This window comes from Falco cherrug, chromosome 8, assembly GCF_023634085.1.
Source record: "Falco cherrug isolate bFalChe1 chromosome 8, bFalChe1.pri, whole genome shotgun sequence".
Classification (NCBI taxonomy): domain Eukaryota; kingdom Metazoa; phylum Chordata; class Aves; order Falconiformes; family Falconidae; genus Falco; species Falco cherrug.
This window is the reverse complement of record NC_073704.1, coordinates 43,821,423-43,843,567: the sequence shown is the minus strand read 5'-3', so window position 1 is coordinate 43,843,567 and position 22,145 is coordinate 43,821,423. Positions and strand designations below refer to the sequence as shown.

Here is a 22,145-nt window from a genome sequence, read left to right as displayed (position 1 = left end):
TGTGCACTGCTTGTTGCACTCTTGAAGTGATCGCTGTGTGGCCGAGTTTGAGCTGCCTAGGCTTCCTTCTCCCCCACTGCACGAAAGAGCTACAGTTGTATCTGTTACTCGTATATGACTGTGATGTACCAGCTTGCCTTTGCAGAGTGCCTTTAAATACTCAAAGAATGGTTTATGGGAATACTTTGTGTCTTTGGTAATAATTTAAAGATGAACAAACTTTCCCAGAAAACAGCACTTGATACAGCTGAAATGGACTCCTGTATTTTAGCTAGTGTTCTTTACTAATGTAGGAAAATGTGATGTTTAGCATGTGGTTTTGTTAGAAGCCTAAAATCTAGATACATGTTCTGACAGTGCTTTTGTTTTTGTAGGTGGGAATATGGGTGGTGTATTATCTTTTTTCTCTTCAGGCTGTAGAAACACAAATGCAGTCTGTCAGGTTTTTTTATGTCTAACCACTTCCTTCAAGTGTGTAAATAACATTATCAGATTTGCATCAGCTTGGTTCGTAAGAATAGTACTGTGAATGGAGTCAGTAAGGGTAGTCTTCTGATGTGGTAATAGCTGCCATGGTTTCTGCTGAGGCTTGGTTTTATTTCTTAGTATCTTGAGAACCCCATCATTAAGAACACAGCATAAGAAGGACTCAGGCCTGTGGGAGTGAGCCCAGCGGGGGCCACGGAGATGGGCAGGGGCTGGAGCCCCTCTCCTGGGAAGCCGGGCTGGGAGAGCTGGGGCTGTTCAGCCTGGAGAAGAGCAGGCTCCGGGGGGGCCTTAGAGCAGCTCCCAGCGCCTGAAGGGGCCGGCAGGAAAGCTGGGGGGGGGCTTCTTACAGGGGCACGTGTGACAGGGCACGGGGGTGGCTTTGAGCGCAGAGAGGGCAGATGCAGGTCAGAGATCAGGAAGAACCTCTCCCCGTGAGGGCGGCGAGGCGGTGGGCCAGGCTGCCCAGAGCAGCTGTGGGTGCCCCATCCCTGGCAGTGCTCCAGGCCAGGCTGGATGGGGCTGGGAGCAGCCTGGGCTGGGGGGGGTCCCTGCCTGGGGCAGGGGTGGGAACTGGGTGGGCTTTAAGGTCCCTTCCAGCCCAAACCGTCCTGTGATTCTATGATTATTATTCGTTCTTGTTACTCTGTTTAGGTAAACTTAAAGTGGAGTCTTTGTTTTGTTTTGGTTTTGTTTTTTGGTGTTGGGTTTGGCTATCTCAATTTTGTAAAAGATCATAGTGCCCTAAACCTAGAAAAAACAATGAACAGATAACCTAAGAAAGGTATTTTGGAAATGAGGGTGGATGCCAATGACAAAGCTGTCTGAAGTTGATTGCTACTGTAGCACAGAATGCTTCCTTCTAGAACTGGTTCTCTGTTTCCAAAGAACGACATGATTTGAACAACTTGAAAACGTGGAAACCATTTATCTGTGTGTCAGCCTTGCTGCCTCAGACTATTAGTGGGAGCCATTACATTCCTGCTAGATGACACCACAAGGTGCTTTAAGAGTTCAGAACTGAGGAATTAGCATTCCTCAATGATCAATTTGTTTGGTTTGTGTTTTTTTTATTTTATTTTTGTTCTGTTTTCTTTTAGTCAGGGTGCCAAAACTCAATGACATGAGAGGATGATAGCCTTCTTCGCTATCGTACAGGCTGAAAGTGGTGTTTGCTGGCATTGGACAATTGAATGTACAAATATAGATGTTTGGCTTTCTCTCTTTTTGTTTAAATATAAAACAATAGTAACGTTATAGTAATGAGACTGGTCTGGTGCTGTTGTAAAACAAAATCAAGACCCAGTGCAAAGCCTGAGGCTGCTACAGGTACACATGCAAAAGATTTGTTTCACTTGTGCTTTTGTGGAAGTCTTACTTGGTGTCCAAGAACTCATTTCTCATCAGAGTATGCTAGTTGATTTAGTTTTAGCAATTTTTTGAAGGAGTAAAATAGATTTTTCATCCTAACAATTTTAGATACTTCAAAAAAAAAAAGTAGCAGCAGCTAATGGAGGCTTCAGACCATTTATTATGAAGGAGCTTGATTAACATCTTTGCTCTTTCTTATTCATTTGGAGTATGTTTTGTATAGTCTAATTCTTTTTATCATCATTATTACTATTTTTCTTATTTTACCTTCCTTTTCTGTCCTATTAAACTGTCTTTATCTCAACCCACAATTTTTACTTATTGTCCCAGTTCTCTCTCCCATCCCATGGTAGAGGGAGAGGAATGAGCAAGCAGCTGTACAGTTTAACTGCCTGCCATCTTAAACCATGACACTGAGGTATTATGGTAGTTTGTAATTTAGGACTGCAAGGTAAAGGAATCCTTTTTTCTGCATCTTTATTCTTTGAAAGATTTACAGGGGAGTGCCCATGAACTAGTTCTGAGTCAGTTACTTTGACCCATGTGCAGAGTTCATACACAGAGATAGATACCTTGGGTTTATAGTTATTTCTTCCCCAAATTATCTTTCCTTTAGCTTATGCTTTTAAAGTTTTAACTGTTTGGATTGACATTTTATCTGCCTACTCTTTTTTTTAATGCACTTTTTTTGCCAGCGTGAAGCAAAATAATATCAGCTGGGCAAAATAAGTTGTTTGTAGCAAGTGTTTTGGAGAGTTTTTGTATATGTATGTTAGAGCAGATACAAAATTAGCTTTTGTTGTAGTGCCTTCTATCGTTCTTTGGCAAAGATATGCAAAGTACAGTTATGGAAATACTAACCAGCATGTTTGGCACAAGGATGAATTTTAACACTCTTGAATCTTAACAATTGCCAGACAAACCTGTGGCAGCTTTTGCCATCAAAGGTTCAACAGGGCACTTCCTCTGTAAGTTTTTTCCTCAAGCTCTGTTGGAACCTGTAATTGGGGCTAAGCTAGATTTTGAGTTTGAGGAGATGAAGTTTGGCTTTTGAACCATGGGAAGCGGTGTACAATACAATTGCTAAACTGGAACTAAGTTTCTGAGTGGCAGAAGGTCAGCAGAAAAGCAGAAGCTGTGCTGCTGACAGATTAAAAATCAGGTTTTGGAGGAGCACAGGAAGATGCACTGGTATGTGTTTATTGGTAGGAGATGAAGAAACAGATTCAGAGATTGAAAGGATTTCTTCAGCTATCAAGCAGGATTTATTTAAAATAAATACATATTTTGATAGAAAGATGGTTCTGTATTTTGGGGATTTTCCTTACTACAAGGTGAATTTTAACAGGTATTTTGAACACTGAGTATCTATCCAATTAATATAGTGTTTTGTTTGAGACCTGCTTGTTTTCATAAAATAAAACGCTCATTAAGAATATAGAAATGGGTTAGAAAATTGTAGAGGAATCATGCAATGGTCAGAAATACCCAGCTGCCAAGCAACACTACTTTATCCTGTCTGTTGATTCTTTGATAATAAGTGCCATTACATAGTAATAAAGAAAGTTCACATTGGGAGCTACATACATAAATAGTTGATTTCAGAGTGTAGCTATCAATTTGCTTTAGAAAACAGTCTGCATAGATTGCTTTTCTGTCTTTTGTCATTTAATTTGGTGCTAATGTGCAGTTGTTAAGAGAACCTATTTAAGTTGAGCATAACAATGCAAAATTTGGATATTTTTGCAGGGCATTAATTTAAACTTTTTGTTTAGATAAGAGATAGTTGCATACCATGCACACAACTTTCTAAACACATTGAGATCAAAATAAGAATTAGAAAATAACACTAGCTCAGCTCAGTAGATCACTCTGTGGTAGCTAGCTACCTTAAATATTTGTTTCTACTTGCATTTAAAAATAAGGCATTTAACGTTTCAGTCAGGTGTCAATAACATTTAAAATTATGTGCAGTCTTCAGCGAGTCAGTTCTGTGTTTATTTAAAAATAGCTTATTCTGATAAGATAATCAGGTTTAATTAAAAGTGCTTTGCTGAAAGAGGTTGCTTTAACTTCCTTGGACTACTGCTGTTTTGCTGCATTAATATTGTCAGATAAAATAAACCAGAACAAAATGTTGGAATCTTTTACTTTACTTTTTTTTCAAGCTTGTTTATCTTGAAAAGTCAGATAGAAAATAGCTATTAGTCATGTTTCCCAACTGATTCTATAACAGTGGAAGAAAGAGTCTGCTTATTGAGGTTTGCTTCATCTTGATAAATCAAACATATTGATACAGAGTTGAGGAAACGCAGGCGAGGTTTTTGTAGGTCGTGTATCAGATGTGGTAGGGACATTTGCTCAGGCCCTGTGGTGCATGACGGCAATCCTTGGACAGTGGTCAGCAGGGCTTCTGGGCCCCTCGCTCTGCTGCCCTGCGAGCCGTGCGGCAACCTGCTTTTCCTCCGGCGCTGGCACTGCATCGGTTACGGGCAACAGCTACCTGTGCTCCCCGTTCACCAGAAAGCTAGTAGGCACTGACAGCTACAGCTGACACAAACAAAAGGTGCCTGGTGCCAGCCATCACTGTCTGCATCAGGCCACCAGAAGTTCCTAAAAGGTGACTCCTAAAGAAATTTCCCTCCAAAATTCCCTGAAGAAGCAACCCGGTTAACTGCTGCACCAATTGCTCTGCCTCTGTCAGTTGCCTCGCTTGCTGCACTGTTATAGCAAGGTCAGAAAGCTATAATACACTTAATGGAGCTGCATTATGTATGAGACTCACCTGCTTTCAATTTTAGTTTAAAAGATATTATTTTGTAATTACTGTTTCTTACGCTGTTACTTACAATATATAACTATGGGTAAGAAATTCTTCTTTATGCTCCACTGAAATACAATTTTCATTTTTCAAACTGTTTCCTCCCCTTGTAGAGAAAGATAAAGGAGGAGAACAAAATTAGGAGGTAGATAATTTATGAAGTGGCATATATCTAGATATTAATGTTAAAAAGGTTAGAAACTGCTGTCCTAAACCCCTGCTATGTGAGCTACTATTATGTGGTAATAGTTAGAAGTTAATTATGCTCTTTCCCTGTGATCATTCTCAATGGTGATATTTACTAAGCTTAAAAATGTTGACTGGAGGACGCTCCTGTGTCATCAGTCTTGAAAAAACTTGCCAGAATTATCCTGTGAATGACTGAGTCACTTAAAAGTATGATGCTTATTCTCATTTAACTCAATGAATAGGAACTTAGGTGGAAAGAGCATTTCTCACCTTGTTATCACAGAATAAAGTGTATTCAGGCTTTCTTCACTGAAAGGAAAAATATTTATCTCGGAGAAAAAATTATAACGTAGAGGGAAAATAAAACTTTTTTTGTTAGGCATCTATATTTAGGTATGTAAACATTGGAGATTAAGGTGACTTCAGGACGTGTTGGTGTCGTGTGCATTTCAGTGAAATGACTCTACCTGGAACTTTTTCTGCTTTCATTCCTTTACATGCAGATTATCATTGCAGCACCTGTAATTAAGTCCATGGACAAGTATACTTCCAACAAGGCAATTACTGAAAGGTGATGTTCTTCACTTAAGTCTTTATTCTTACTGGGGCATTATCTTATTGGATACTTGAAGTTGGAGGGAACACAGTAACAAAGGAGTTTGGTTAGCTGTTCACACAGTTAAAAGTACAAAAAGACTAATTAATGCAGATTTTGGGAGCAAGTCCCAAGTGTTTAGTCATGCAAGGCCCAGGAACCTTCTCATCTAGAGTTGTCTTTACTATTAGAATATGATGAGAATTTGAGACAGATAAATAAAAGGTGACAGTTTTTATTTCACAGTTCTGATTTTAATGGATTTGTCTGCCACAGGAGTGTTCAGACACTCCTCTTCTTTCATGTTAAAGTCCAGTCAAAGCAATTCTTTGTGTTAGTGGTTTTATTTCAGCACTCAAGTTTGCTGATGTAAAGACTTCCTGGAGAAGTGTATTGAAAGAGACTGTGCTGCTGCACTTCACATCATTCTGGTAGCTTAATTTCTAAAATGACACTGTTCTTTGTTGTCCTTTCTTGGTAGGTGAGGAAAATGTTAATAATAAAAATGCGTAGTCATACTTTTGTGAGTTCTAAATGTATTTATTTACCTCTGTGAAACATCTAGATATTCTGTGCATAAGTAGTACATGGTTGAGTGAAAAGATTAGCTTGATAGACATCAGCAAGTAAAATTTGGATGCATAGTAACTGGTAAGCAAAATAATATGGAGTGTATCACTGGGATATTACGAGCAGGAGTACTTGTTTCAGACATCGCAAGTTTTAGATGTGAGCAGGGAAGATAACCAAGTGATTCTCAGGAAAAGAACCTGAGTTGTTGTTCAGCTTAGAGAGGTGAATAGGAGAGCAGGATACACGTAACCAAAAAAAATTAGGTGATGGTACTTGCTTTCAGTTGCAGAATGGTAGACTAGGTAGTGGCCAAGTACTATGCTACTGACTTGTCCTGTTTCTCTTAATGTTTGGAAACTGGAGGCCTGATGTTCATAGTACTGGGAGCCCTAGCACGCAATTAGGTTTGTAAGACTAGAACAAAATATAATTACTTTGAGTCCTTAAACATAAATTTTATTACTGTACCATGTCAAGGAATGCATTGTAAGGGCCCCCTGTTCTCCCCTCATCTGAGGAACTTTTTTGAGATTTCCTATAGGTAGCCTGCTTACACCTATGTTTATGGATTTAATTCAGAGTTTTCATGTTTGTAAGCTGCAATGAAACAGGTGTATTGACAAAGTATTGCCAACAACAGAGCAATGTGCTGTCTTTTTAGCTCAGTGTTAAAAATCACCTGATTATCAAATGACTGGATAAGAATGAAATAGAAATGTTTAACGCCTTATTTTCTAGTATGTACAACAAAAAGGACTAAAAAATGGACTTTAGAATACCTAAAGTACTCAAATAATCTTTATACTGCTACTTAATATTCTGATTATTTTAGCAGCTATACTTAGAAATGCTGGTTTTGTTTGATCGAGCCAAATGGTAATTTCTGTAAAAAGCATGCTATGAAATAGCTCACTTGTAATATATTTTCTGTGCTTTTTCAAAACTTACTGATTTTTTCAAACTACTGTTGGCATAGGATTTCCAGTGTGATTCCTGTTAGCTATTTAAGAGCTACCCTAAGAAACAGTTTTTGCTATGTGTTTGAAAAATGTTGTATTGAGTATTGGAATGCAGAGATTGTATAATAATTTATGATTTCAAAAATCGAGGTGGTTATAGGTACAGTTTGCTCAGTGCCCTCACAAACTTAAGTAATAGTATAAAATCCTATCAGTCTTGCTTCTGTAGAACAAGATGTAGTAGTACTAGAGTCTAGTACAGATGAACCAAGTATCAAAGTCTTATAATCAGGATATAAAGAAACAGTTGTGTGTGGAATGAAAGATTGTATTTTTACACAGAATTTGGAAACAATTTTTTAATCTGTTTAATCTGAACTGTCATGCACAAAACTATAATCCTTAAACTGATATTCATCCCAAGTCAGTATAAAATATTGCAGTCATGCATTTTTTTTTCTCTTTGAACAGAAAGTTTTGTGAAACGTCAGTTCTGAAATGAAACATTTGCTTCGGTTTGGTGACAGAATCTGGTGGAATTGCCTCTTTTCGGCACTTATCAAACTGATGCCAGAGAATCCTTGCATTTGAATATTCTTCAGATACTATTATTTCAGCATGTGCAGTCATGACTGAGTCCAGGCTCTACCTCAATTTTAGGTAGTGCCAATACTTACTTGCTGTTTAGAATCTGCTTAGAAGTGCTGGAATACAGACATGTAGTGCTGTCATCTCTGCTCCATGAGCTGTGTCTCCTTGGGCCTTAATGTTGTCTCCACAGAATTGCACTGTACCATTGTAATCCTGCTATCTAGAGAATGACTGCTCATCTTCCGGAGCTGGATGAATTGCATAGCTTTTCTGCTGGCAAAAGTAAATTATATGATGGGGTCCTTTTCTTGTCACCTGATCGGAATTTGTTGCCCTGCAAGGAGTGGCTTGTGCAGATTAATTGTACTAGCAGGCAGCTTTGTAGGGTGAGCATTCCTGATTGAGAGTGTTTACATCTGTGTAAAAAGCTATCTGCACTAATCTATTTTTGTGTTTTCAGGGTGGTGGTGTCAGCTTTTCCTGTCCTAACCCAACACAGAAGTGAAAATAACAGAAGTTGAAGGGTGCTTAATTGAAATAAAAGTGGTGACTGCTAAACATACATGTACAAAGTAGATAGTCTAATACAGAATAACAAATATTATTGCTGGATTTGCCTTTATTTATTTAAACCAGACTCTTAGTCTTTTTTTTTGGTACAACTTGGATAGATTGTATTTCTTGCCCAGCATTAAACAGCTTTCAGGAATATATTCTGAGGTTTATCCTGAAGTGAGGAACTTGGAGGGTTGCAATTTATTCTGGCCTGTGTACCCCTTCCCTTTTCTGTCCATGGAACGTAAAGCAACTGCATTATAATGCCCTCTGTCATTCATAAGTATTCTTTCAATATCATAATCATGAAATGTGTGCATGCAGAAGTATTTGAACTGAGGTGTATTTCCAACTAAAAACAACACACTTGTAAAATAGGAGAAAATGAGATTTTGAGTTGCAACTTAATTTGCATGTATCATGTAATGATGAGTTTATCTTGTCAGATGAAGTCAAAACAGATGCATTTTTTAAAAAATGGCAGATTATCCTGAGTCTATTTAAAATAGCCATTACATGTTGCCAAGTTGTAAAATGGCAACTGATTGCCTTCTCTGTTTCCATTTTTGCCAGGCCAGTCCTGTCTCACTTACGCCAAACGTAAGACTTGGATCTGCTTTGAAGTGGCTTTTAGTAATCCACCTTATGTGGGTAAAGACTGTTAAACATTTGTGGGGTTGTGATGTATTTGTGATTTTTGAATTATTTTGAATATTTTCACTGCTATGGATTCTGATGCAGTAAACAGTGAGTTATTACACCGCTGACTGAATCTTGTCTGGTATGAGAAAGGGAAGGGCTATGAAGGGTTTAGAGCATAATGTAGAAGTGTACTGTGTGCCTTGCACAGTGTAACTGACAGTAATATATTGAAGTTACTTGTGGATAGAAGCGTCTTTGTAGTTGGTATGGTACCTATGAAACACAAGCCAGTGTTGCTGTTGATTTACTAAAAAGAGTGTTATTGTGGTGGTTGATTTACTAAAAAAAGTTTTATTGTGCTAGGTTTCTTCCCTAGAGAGTTTTATGTAAAGTGCTTATAGTAATTTATTGAAAGTGACACAATTATAGTCAAGTTCTGCAAAACTTGGAATGTTTAGCACTTAACCTGGCCTTTAAGGTTTATACATCATTTGAGACTTGTAAAATGAATCTCATTAATAATATTGACACTTTTTTTTGAGCTTAATCTCAGATGTCTAAAACACTGTAGCAGTAGTAGACTGCATGTTGGAAGGTCTGTGACTAGATGTTGTCACCAGAGCAGAGAGCATCACTGGGAGCCTCCTGTGTCTTGTCTGCAATGAACTGGACCCGTTCCTGTGGGTGCTGCACTTCTTTCTCTGCGAGGTTTTGGTCAGGGTACTTGTTTGGCTTGTGGTGGTCAAAAATATGCACTGCTTTGACAGTTGCTCCTCCTTGGTTCTGTGGCCATTGTTACCTTGTAGCATGGAATCCGTGGGTGCAGCTTAGCCTGCTGGGTTGCCCCCCAGCCAGCGCTCAAGCTCTGCACTCAGCTTCTGTGCGTTCACTTTTTTGAGCTCTGCCCCACTTTGAAGGAGACAAGTTAGATTTTAAATTTTACTTCATAAAATTAAACCAAATTTCAGATCTGTGATGAATTCTAATTTGCTGGAGTGTAGAAGTTAAACTGAAAGTTCGAGGTAAGTCTTGATCTTCAGATTTTTTTCAAGACTCACTTTATAGTATCACGCATCCCAACTAACATTGACAGGATACTGTTATATCATGATAATAGCCCATGAAGGGTATTATTTTTTAATAACTGTTTATAGGTTTTTCTGTGTTAGTACACATTTCAGCAAAGGCTTTGAGCATGGAATTGGTAGGAAATCTAGTTCACAGACATTTGATCTTGTTAAATGTGAAAATGATTTGATTGATGTTTCCTTTAGTAAACTTTTACCTCATTTTAGTGTTCTTATTTTTGTTAAACATTAGTAATTAGTTTCTGTTGTTTCTACTTATTCAATTTTTCTTTTACAAATACGAGCGTTTAAAAAGCAGTCATGAAAGATCATAAGTATTGGCTGGAAAATACGCTAAAATAGAACAAATGTCTAATTTATACTTGAGTTTAAAAAGAATATGGATCTGCTGTAACTGGTATGGATCTTTTTAGTCACAGAACGTATTAGGTCTACAGTATAATTATTGCTGATCCCGACTAATGACTGTTTCGGGGATTATCTCTTTTGGAGTCAGCCATCTGCTGTGGTCTGAGTAATTAACTAAACATAATTAAAGGTTGACTTAGTTTGAAAGCAGAAGTATGTATGTCTCTAGGAAAAGAATATGATTTCTTCAGTTCAAAATCATTCAGAAATGCCAATGTTCCAGTTTTCTATTAATGACTTTAAATAAGCAGCTGAATTAAAGGTTGAAAATGCAACCCCCTCAACCACCACCCACAAACTGAAACAAAAAGAGCTGGGGAGAAGCCTTACAAGGGTAGTTTATTACTGTTCTCTCAGTTCTTACTTGATGCTGTATTACCAATTCAAGCAGATGGCTTGCCTTGGTTAAAAGCTTGGAAGTATAGCTAAATTTACATTTCTATATTAAAAGAAGTATTGATATACCAAGAATATCTTCCCATTTATGACAACAATACAGATTGCTTCTAAGTGGTTCTTAACTGTGCTTATTTATAACATATAGTAGATGGTAAAGACTTACTGTAATGCTCTATTATTATACACAACTTGACAGCAATTTTTTTAGAAATTGGAGAGTTATATATGTTTCTGTCAGGAAACACAAGTAAAATAAAAAGTTTCAATCCTGAGTTTTGAATGCAATGTGTTAAAACTTGGAAATACTTTCCCTTTTATAAGTGATTACTGTAATAATACCATTATGATGTCTTACTGATTTCCTTTATGCCATCCATATATAGAGTAAATTCACTGTGGCCATACTTACAACAATGAATACCAAAATACAGAACCATAGTTTTTTGTACAAGGACTGCTTGTTGGCCTCACCTAAATTCAGTCATTCATAGTGTCTAAAAACTGTACTTTGTTATATTCATTTATGTCTATTTATTAATCTGTATATACACTGAAGATAGTAATTTATTTTTTTTTGTAGTATGAAATAATGCATGTGGACATAATGATGTTTAAAGTCTACGGTATACAAAATATTTAACAGTGCCCTGTTTCCACTAAGTAGCAGTTTAGCTGAACTATAGTCACAGATTATTAAAAATCAGTGAGTTATTCTTTAACTCTAGATACAAAATGTTTAATTGGAGAAAAGTATGTATTTAGGAACCCTGAATTAAAAATTAAAATGTTTAATAATCTTTTGCCTTGGTAAGTTCTCTGAAGGAAATAGTTTTCGTGATTTCTACTGTTGTTCTCAGTATAGTAGTAGATACTTTTTTTGTACTGTATCAGTGTAAGTAGTTGATTTCTCTGTATTTGCAGAAAACCCCCCAGTTTTCTTCTGTATTCATGAAGATTACGTGTGATAAATTGGGCTGTAAAGAATAAAAGCAGTGAAGTCTTTTGGTGCTGTTTGCAGAATTGTTTGCAGTTTGTGTAAAGGGTAGATTCTATAAGATATACTATAGTTCCCTAGTTAGCAGAATTTTCACTTCAGGTAAGCAGTATCTCGTGTTCTGTTAGCTAGCAAAATCTGTATAGACTTTATCCGGTATGTAGAAATTGGCACATATAAAAGTTACTAGTGGTAAGGAATAAATGATTTAGTTAAAATGGTAAAAGATACACAGTGTATCTTCCAGGTATTTTGTGTGTTTCTCTGTGACTCTTGCTTTTGTGTTTCCTTTGGCTTTTTAAGGTTCATTTTTACTGACTGAGAGAAGAGAAGAATACTGTGTCTTTCTGGAGAAGCAGTTAACAGCTTTTATGCTGGCTTTCCAAATGACTATTTGCGAAGTTGCTGTTTAGCATAACTTTGGATCAGAAGTGCTGTTTAACACATCAGTTGTCTAAACTGATTAGGATAGCATTTGGAAAAGTGTCTCTTGTGTACTTGGCATTCTGTTGTACAATGGTTGGGGTGAGATTTTACAGCCTGGTACCTGTGATGGGGCTGGGAAAGGTGTTGCCTCTGTAGCTGAAGGAGGCTGCAGGATGGGAATTGGTTTCTCAGAAGTTTCCCTGGCAGGAGTTAACTGTGCTTAATCTCCTTGCTTTTGTAATAATAAAGGCACTCTGAAAAGACTTTTTTCCCCCACCTTATTTATACTTTGATCCTGACATACTGTCAACTGAAGCTCTGGCAGGTTGAGTCAGATAGTGTTTTGACTCTGCTACCACTGTGCTTGGACAGCATTTGCTTGGTTGCAATTTGTAAGAATTTGAGGAACTACTTCTCAACAAGTATTATTTTTAATAATAATTTTACTCTTGTGTGTTTTTGTACAACATGTGTGCTTGTTCAGTGAAATACATCTGGTAACTTTTGGTTTAGGCAATAGTGGTACAAATAAAAATGTCTTATTTCACATGGAAAGCTCACCAGGGAAAAAAAAAAAGCTAGCAGCTTACAGGAGTTGTGATACGCTATCTCATCATAATTGCTGGGTCTTTCCCTAAATTAAGAGACTAGATGCAGACTTGCTGGCATGCGTTACAGGTTGTGTAAAGCTGGGGTGTGTCAGGGAGCCCAAGAGCAGGGCAGCTGTGCCAGCAGGGACAAGCTAGCAATAGGGGAGCTGCAGGCAGCGCTGGTCCCGGCTCCGGCACAGGCCCACAGGCTCCGAGCCTGAGGTGTCACACGGGCCAGGCCAGCTGAAAGGGGCCCGTTGGGCCCAGGGGACCCCTGGCAGTGCGGGCAGGCGCGGCGGCAGGCAGCACTGGTGCAGGCCTGGCAGGCAGCTGTAATGAGACATGGACACAGCCCAGGCTGCAGAGCTGTGGCCTGCCTCAGGCGAGGGCTGGAGGTGCTGGCCTGAGCCAGTATGGACCTTCTGAGCAGAGGGTGTGGGTGGTGGTCCCAGGTGAAGCTGTTGTCATAGTTGAAATGTGATGTAGCTCTCAACAGCGCTGCTCTGTTCCCTGACTGTGGCAGTTGTGCTGGATTCCCCTGAGCGCCGTTCATGTGACATACCCCTTGTGTGAAGGTCTTGTAGCACCTAATCAAGAATTGAGTGCAGATCCCGAGGCGTGGTCAGCACAGGCACTCCTGTAGTTCCCTTGTGATTTCATTTCCTGCCATAGAAGAAAAACATGTATCTTCTCTCTTACAGATATGGAGTCTGGGGAGTGGTTAACGTCATCATCCGTCTCTTCTACTGCAACTGCCTCGACTCCAGCATCTTCTACACCATCTGTAGCTTCAGCAGTATCGAAGGGTGGCCTTTCCACTGGAGCTGCATCACTGAGTTCTGCAATCAACACATGCGGTAAAAATGACTCAGTTAATACATTGCAATGTGATTTTAGTGTTTGTCAACAATTCTAATTATTATTACAAGTCGAATATAATAAGATCGCACAGATGCATCAAAAACAAATGTTTGGATTCCTTTTGCTAAGTGACATGTGAATACATTTTACATAAGTACTTGTTTATTGAAGGAATGAAATTAACTTAAAATTGCTTATTTCAAATATTAAAGAACTTTTCAGTTTGCAAAGCTGCCTTGGAAATGAGGATCAAATTAAGTATTGATCTAACAAACTCTGTGCCATGTTCAGGCTAATATCTAATAATCCACTTCTGAATATACATCATGTTCTCAGCATTCAGGCCCAACCCTGACTGTATTTTTGTATCTGGAGGAATAGTTTTGTCTAATGGAACTTGAGATCAAAAAGGTGAATTTCAAAATGTCATAGTCTTAGATATTCTTGACTTGAGTGTGAAACACCTTGCCTTGAGTCAGAAAATTACATGGAAGATTTCTCCATGCAAGAATCTCATTTTTGTCAATGAAACTCATTTCAACTGAATGATGCGTATGTCACCAACAGAACAAGAAATGGTATCTCACTCTTCCCTGCTGTTTCTTCACTGTGGAGAACAGATGATACATACTCTTTTTGTTAGCCTGAGTACTGCTGATTTTTATGACATATGCAGGAAATGGGAAGATTTTCAGCTTAAATTCATGGTAATCTGCTACTTTCGGAACAAACTTGGTTCTTGCAATGAAGTGAGCAAGTGTGTGTTCTCCAAACTGAAAAATTTTTCTGCCCTGGATACTATAGAACCAGTAGATTCTAAGTGCTCTACTACAGCCTGTGTTTTTTCATTTGCAGCTTGCTTGGGAAGAAAAATAGAAACCAGAATGTTTGCATACCTAGAATTAGGTTTCAGCTATTTTTTTTAATTACTTTAAAATCAGCCAGAAAAGTTCTTAACTAAAACTGATCCAGAACAAGTAACTATGTTTTATTTTTCAGTACCCCACTACAAACTCAACTGCAGGAGACTTTTGTGTCTGTTCGTTAGCCCATGCCATTTGAAATGGTTCTCTGTGGTGGTTCCCAGAATCTAGTAGGAGTTCATTTACGTATGGCTATAAATGTACGGTCCCCAAATGAGGGTTAATATGACTCCATTTACCTCTCCCTGCTGCCTTTGCTTTGTAGCTATTACAGCATGTAATTTTTTGTCTCCTGTAACATTATGTTTGTATATTGAAGGATATGTATTTGGTCTATCAATATACAGTGAGACAAAAGTAGATGAATGATGTCATAAGGATAGTAAACTGTCATTTTCTTTCTTCATTAGGAAATCCAGTAGTCCTTTTCTTAAGTAGCCTTAAAAGTTTTATACTCAACTTTTATTTAAAAAAAAAAAAAAATTCATTGCTGTCTGATAGCTAATTAAGACTGATAGTAATTCTGAGTATTCATGGCTTGTTCCTTTTGGTTTTTTTTAAGGTCAGAGCCGTTGTCTGGCTGCATCTGATTTTTAAGAATGTATATATTTTCTCAAGGACACTTCATATACCTAAACACAAGCTGGAATGATGTTTACTATTGATACCCTCCCAGCAGTTATCAGTTTCTCTGCATGACACAGTACACTATGGTTACTGTTGCATCTGCTCTGAAAAGGTATACTGTCCCAGAGAAACCTCACAGAAGTGTTTATGCTGTCAACCAGCCAAAGACTGTTTTCCCATGAATGACCTGTGGCTGGAATGGCAACTTCATTGAGTCAAAACTTTCTTGAATTTACAAGATATTCAGTAGTCAGGATAGACTAGTGTCGTAAACTGAGATGTTATTCACTTCTGTGATAATTTAAAAAGTAAAAAAAACCACAAACCAAAAAACACAAAACCAAAAAAAACCCAAAACAAAAAAAAAAAAGACAATATCTGCCAGTGTCAGTCTTTACATTTAGAAATGCATTTCTCTAGCATCTAATAAAATAATTGTTTAAGAATGAACAGTTATTCTTGTTCTAAGAGAACCTGCTAGAAGAAGGTAAAGTCATCTTAATCTACGTTAGATCAGAGAGGTTCTTTTTATTCCAGTTCATCTATTTATTTTCTTTGTAGCAATCAATAGTCTATTAAGTAGTCTCCACAATACACTTGATTGGATGCCCTGTCAGGTCCCCACGATGCATGGTGAGTTAGGACTGAGAATCTTTATGCTTTGGCAGGTAGATTTCACTACATATAAATTATTTTGGCATATTCCCAAGTCAAATGGGCAAAGCACCTGTGTTGAAACTATTATGGAATATATATACTGTTAGTTTAATTGGCTAATATGACATTAGTTCCTAAATAATTGAAGCATTCCAGTCAAGTAAACAGATACTTCACTTAATTCCTCCTTATTCACCTATTCCTGAAAATAAGAAGGTGTATTGGAAAAGAAAATTGGCTCTGGAAAGAGGTTTAAATTCATCCTCATGAGAATGGTAGCAACTTTGGAAGAATATAAATCAACAACCTTTTCCTTGCATGAGTAAATGATACCGTAATTCATTGTTTTGTCTTTGTGAGGGGCAGTAATGCCAGTATGTGAAACTGTTCAAAGTTGAACAACAGAGTCGTACAGTTCTGATATTGTCAGACATAAGGGTCCTTTATTTTTAATTTTCAAAAGAAGGAAGTTCATTAACATTTTATAAAATGGAAAAAACCCCAATCAAAACCAGAAAGCAACCTTCTTTTCCAAACCAGGAACTGCTTCTATCAAAGCAAAATTCTTCATTCTTTTTGGAGTCTGCTATTTCTCCTTAAATGAGACCCAGAAGAATTTTAAAGTTGTGGGCATAAATGTACAAAATCACAGGATTATTTTAATTAGAAAAGTTTGTAATTTTCCACTTGATTTTCTGATTTATAGTTAAAAAATTGTTTTGTTTTTTTTTTAACTCCAACTATTTTTTGTGTCTCAGTCTTTTATATAAAAATGATATTGTTGCACCTGAAATAAATGCTGAGAAAGATCAGATTTAGTGCCTAAAATGTAAAACTGTATAAACAATTTTTTTTTGTGGTGTTTTGTATCATCCTTGGGTTTGTCAGAATTTTCATCCAAGGCTTGTAGGTATTTATTGACTTCTAGAGATTTTTAAAGATTGTGACTGCTAAGTGACAATAGCAAAATTGAAGTGGTTATGTAGAAACAAAGTGGTGATTAGCAGTTTGTGGACTGTACAACGATTTTTTATGTTGAGGGAGAGAATGTGATGGTAATAGTTAAAGCGATGCAGATGCTTAGGCGAAGTACAAGGATGTGAAGAATAGTAAAGTACAGTTGCCAGCTTTGATACTAACAGACTACCCATAGTGTTACACAGTCTACATCACAGGTTCTCAGATTTTGGAAATGAATGTTAATGGTCAGTACATCTTAATTTTAGTGTGTTATATATGTATCGTTAAGAAGCAGTCTCTAATTTCATTATTATCAATAATTCTTGAAACATACCAGTTTCATTCAAACTTCCTGCTTTATATTATTACCTTTAAAGGCCAGAAACTGATTTCTTTCTCACTGTTCAGTCTGGACAGTGCAGTGGGGTCCAGGCACTGGCTAAACTCTGTTTTTTAGGGATAGGACTGTGACAAGAATGTGCCATGTGTAAAAAGTAAAAAAAAAAAAACCAAAACCCAAACAAACCACAAACAAAACCAACCTATTTTTTCAAGGTTATTGAAGAACATAAAAATAAGGAGGAGAATAATTGAATAGGTATAATTCAAGTACTTCAGTGTTTCCAAATTCTGTCGTATCTAATATTTGCTATAGGGACTACACAGATGAGTGAACAATTTTGAGTATTGTTTGGACGTGGAATTTTACCTTTGTATGTAAGAAATGGACTTAGTAGAAACAACCTTGAAAGAAAAACAGTTTCAGTGTATTGGTTTTTGGATCTTAGAGATTAAAAGAAACCATTGTATTCAAGTACCAAAATAATTCCATTTAAAAACACATCAAGGACCTAGTAGTTGTTATATTAAATAAAGCAAGTCTCATCGAGATTTGCCATGTGATTGCTAAGCTTTAAAACATGGCTTAGTAGGTCAGTGCACTGTTCCTTGTATTCTTACTTCTCAAAGTTAATCTGCAGTGTTTGTGCCTAAATTATGTATCAGCTTTCTTAGTAGAGTGCAGTTTTGTCAATCCCTTTTGAAAATTTCATTTTTTTAAAAAAATTAGTCCAAAACTAACTTCTTTTAACCTGTAACTTATGAGGGAAAGCTAAAGATGGAGTCCTTGCAACTGCATTCATGTTTGTTACCTGTGTACTTGCTTCTGTGAGAGCATATTCAGAATTCATTAAAATACTGGTTTTTTTGGGGGATGGTGGTGGTGATGTTGAAGTGCTTTAATGAGATAGCCAGTGCTTTTTCTTCATTTAAATTAACATATTTTTTATGTTCTCTCTATTCGTATGAGGGTTTCTGGTTTTTAAACCAATGATAGGGGTGGATGTTTGTTTCTTCCGTACATATAAACGGTTTCCAGCCTTTTCCAATCTTTCCAGCTTCTTACAATAAGGAACATTCACCAGTACTATGAAGTCGTGCGTGCAAGTAGTTCGGAATCATGCATACAAGGAGTCTGGAAGAATTGCTGGTGTTGGGAGGCATTGAAGGCAAACTTTGCAAGCACTGTAATGATTAAAGAGCACAAAGGAAGAAAACACAGAAATTTCTGTCACCCTAAACAGTTCTCTAGATTTGATGTGTAAATTGGAATGTCCTTAGCATTGTTAGAAATACCATGTCATTTTTGTATTTCTGCTGGTTGGTGCATTGATGCTTTGTATTTTAAGGCATTATTTATTCCTTTTTAGCTCTTTTGAAAACCATATATTGCACCATGAAGTTCATTAATATTAACAAAGGCATTCATAGTTATCATTCCTTGTTACTAAGAGACCAGGATTGTTGGAATGGATGTTGCCCTTTGGAGTAATGCTTTCAATCATTTTATCTATGTAGTGGTTAGTAGAATTTCAAAAGCTGTGCCCCAAAATATTTAACCTATTTAAAGTAAGTCAAGAATGTTAAGGAGAGCAGTTTAACATGAAATTTTGCTATGCAGAGCATGTCTAGGGTTAGTTAGTAACTGGAAGAGCAAACACTAAAAGAAGAAATTTAAGGAAATATTAGAATTAATTGCTAGACAAACTATTAAATGTTTTCATCCAATAAAGAAGAGGAAAAATGTCATTACAGTTCAGTTTATTGTTACAAGACTTTGCTTCCATTTTTCCTTTATGTTGTGTTTCTTCTGAGTGTCTTTTAAATGCATATTTTTAAATTTATTATTTATCTGGAAACATTAGATAATGGCTTAGGTAGCACACAATGTATTTTTTACATAATAATGCGTACTAAAGTCACCTACTTTTTTGATGCAGACATTTGATAATACTCTAAAGATAGGTCAAATTAAAACATCTTTTGAGCTTAAGTTTATCATAGAATAACATCATGGTTTGGGCTGGAAGGGACACCCCCCCCCGCCCAGGCTGCTCCCAGCCCCATCCAGCCTGGCCTGGAGCACTGCCAGGGATGGGGCACCCACAGCTGCTCTGGGCAGCCTGGCCCACCGCCTCGCCGCCCTCACGGGGAGAGGTTCTTCCTGATCTCTGACCTGCATCTGCCCTCTCTGCGCTCAAAGCCACCCCCGTGCCCTGTCACACGTGCCCCTGTAAGAAGCCCCCCCCCAGCTTTCCTGCCGGCCCCTTCAGGCGCTGGGAGCTGCTCTAAGGCCCCCCCGGAGCCTGCTCTTCTCCAGGCTGAACAGCCCCAGCTCTCCCAGCCCGGCTTCCCAGGAGAGGGGCTCCAGCCCTTGCCCATCTCCGTGGCCCCCGCTGGGCTCGCTCCCACAGCTCCGTGCCCCCCTTATGCCGGGTCCCAGAGCTGGAGGCAGCGCTGCGGGGGGGTCTCAGCAGAGCGGGGCAGAGGGGCAGAGCCCCCTCCCTCGCCCTGCTGGCCCTGCTGGGGGGGCAGCCCAGGCACGGCCGGGGCTCTGGCTGCGAGCGCCCATGGCTGGGTCGCGCTGAGCTTCTCGCCCACCGACACCCCCAGGTCCTCCTCCGCAGGGCCGCTTTCAGCCCAGTGCATCTGTGAGCAAGCTCCTGCATCTGTGCTTGGCACTGCCCCGACCGTGTGCAGGAGCTTGCACTTGGCCTTTTTGAACTTCATGAGATTCAATGGGCCCACCTTTCAAGCCTGTCAAGGTCCTTCTGGATATGGTATCCCTTCCCTCCTGCATGCTGATTGCACAAAATGGCTTGGTGTCGTCAGCAAACTTGTTGAGTGTGCACTCAATCCCAGTTTTTGTTGAGTTTCATAAGGTTCCCCAGTCCATTCCTTCAGCCTGTCTGGGTCCCCTTGGATATGAGCTGTTGCCTCAAGTGGATTCACTTGTCCCCCAGTTTGATGTCTTTGCAAATTTTATGAGAAAGTGATCAATTATCTGGAGCAGGAAATAGATAAAGGTGTTAAACAGGACAGGTCTGAGGATGAAACCCTGCACTAATTCACTTGTTGTGGTCATCAATGTAGAGTAGGGCTCATTAACCGCTATCGTCTGCACATCCCACTGTTTTCTTGCCCATCTAGTTGTGACCCCATCTAGACCATAATGTCCTAATTTGGGTTAAGGAGTATTTGTAGGAGACTGTATCAAAATCCATGCTTACTTAGAGGTTAGTGAGATGGAACTGTTCTCTTGCCTGTAGACCCAGTAATTTTATCATAGAAGGCTTTCTGCATGTGCCCAGAAATGTCTTCCTACATGGTTCATACAGAGGGCTCACTGCATTATTTACCAGGGGACTAGCAGAAGTGTGCCCTTTTTGTAGGTCTTTTTCTAGTGTCCTCCTGGTCTTTTTTTGAAGATGGGTGTGATGGTGGTCCTTCCCCAGTTGTTAGAGACTTCCCCCAAGATGCATGTCCTTTCAAAGGTGATAGTGTGACTTTGTCCTTGCATAGGCTGGGTCTGTCCTCCTGTCAAATTGCAGTGACGGCCTGATTTGGCTAGAAATGGTGATAGGTACATGATGGGTATAAGAGTTTGCCGTATGTCAACTGTATGCAATCATAATGGGAAATGAGTCATTGCGATATAGCTGTATTAGTATCACAAGTTAGGTCAGGATGTTGTTTTGGACACTAACAAATTACAAGAAGGAAGCTTAAAATGGTCTTTATGCTTATACCTGTCAATCGTAACAGATTTTTTAAGAAAACCTGTGTAAATTGTATGGTTCTAGAGAGGTACAGAACATTGGTAGAACTTCCGTAAATTAAAAAATTAAATTGGAAGCAGAAATATCTAGTTAAAGAAAAATAAATGTTTTTATTTAATACTAAACATTTGCAATATTTTTAGGTACGTTTGTCTTTTGTAGCTGCCTGCAATGTTTTATATGATGTGTAAGCTGCTAAATAAAACTAGTTGTAAATAATTTGTTCTTAGATGTGGGATATTGTCTTGAGTTTACACTGACATGTGCTTGCAAGTTTGTAGGATCAGAGGAAAACTCAGGTTGGAGGGAACTTTAGGAGGCCCCTGGTCTGAAGAGCAGAACCCATTTCCAGGGTCAAGATTGTCACCTCAACCCTTATCCAGTCTGGTTTTGGAAATCCCCAAGGACTGAGACTGCATATTGTCTTGGGGCAATCTGTTCCACTTGAAGTAAATCCACTGAGAAAGAAATAGAACCAAACCACTGAAACTCAAAATGAGTACTGAGAGATCTTAATGTAGACTGTGGAAAACCCCCTAGTTTCTCAGTGTCTCATTCCAGGGGTCCATGTTGTTGGTTTTGTATACTCCTACATCTTTTCTAAGGGAAATGCATACCACAGGCTGCCAAGTTTGTAGACACCAGACTTAACTTTTCTTTCTTCTGTTTGTTCAAGTGACAGATGGAAGATCTTATCTGTAGACTGTTTTTTTGGATTAGTTAATGCTGTTAATTTTGAAAGGGGGAAAAAAAGAGGAATTGTGAGAGTGGTTTAGAAAATTGTTTTTTGTAAGTGCCTTTATTTTTTGGATGCTATTGAAGTCCAGCTGTGTGAAAGATACCTTATTGTAAAGCAGGGTGGTATTTTTGTTGGTTGTGTGTTTGTGGTTTTTTTGTGTTCTGTTTTTGTTTTTTAAATAAAATTTGGCTTTAAAGGCATTCAGTCAAGAAAAGAAGTGTCTTACAAAAATAGAGGCTACAAAGAGCTGTAGCATATCCAAGCTTGACTGATGAAGTCATTTGACATGACTGTTGACAGATGTCTGACAAAGCATTGTAATGCTTCCTGTTGTTTGACCATGGGATTGGTAATTAGCATTCTAGGTGTTTTAAATGAAGTTGTGAGCTTTGAAATTAAAAGTCTGAGATTAGAACTAAGTACTGTGGAAAAAGATTTAGGAGTAAGGTACATCTTCCATTTAAAATGGGGTTTTTTTGGATCATCTTCAGAAATTCAGCCCTGTTTAATTCAGTGTAATTCATCTAGAACCACAGCTAAAAAGATGAAATGCAATGTTTTAGCAATAGAAGA

General features: G+C 38.3%; 1 protein-coding gene across 20 annotated transcripts in view; it reads left to right on the top strand.

The window, feature by feature from the left end:
* BAZ2B (bromodomain adjacent to zinc finger domain 2B) overlaps positions 1-22,145 on the top strand; it is a 156,456-nt gene that overhangs the window by 59,974 nt on the left and 74,337 nt on the right. For 15 of the 20 annotated variants that reach the window (XM_055717766.1, XM_055717775.1, XM_055717774.1 and 12 more), the window contains exons 3-4: positions 8,714-8,773; positions 13,389-13,544. In XM_055717766.1, coding sequence (XP_055573741.1) covers positions 13,391-13,544 — 154 coding nt within the window. In that variant the 5' untranslated portion in view covers positions 8,714-8,773; positions 13,389-13,390. The remainder of the gene's footprint in view (positions 1-8,713; positions 8,774-13,388; positions 13,545-22,145) is intronic. The other 5 variants (XM_055717761.1, XM_055717762.1, XM_055717759.1 and 2 more) reach the window with 1 other exon arrangement.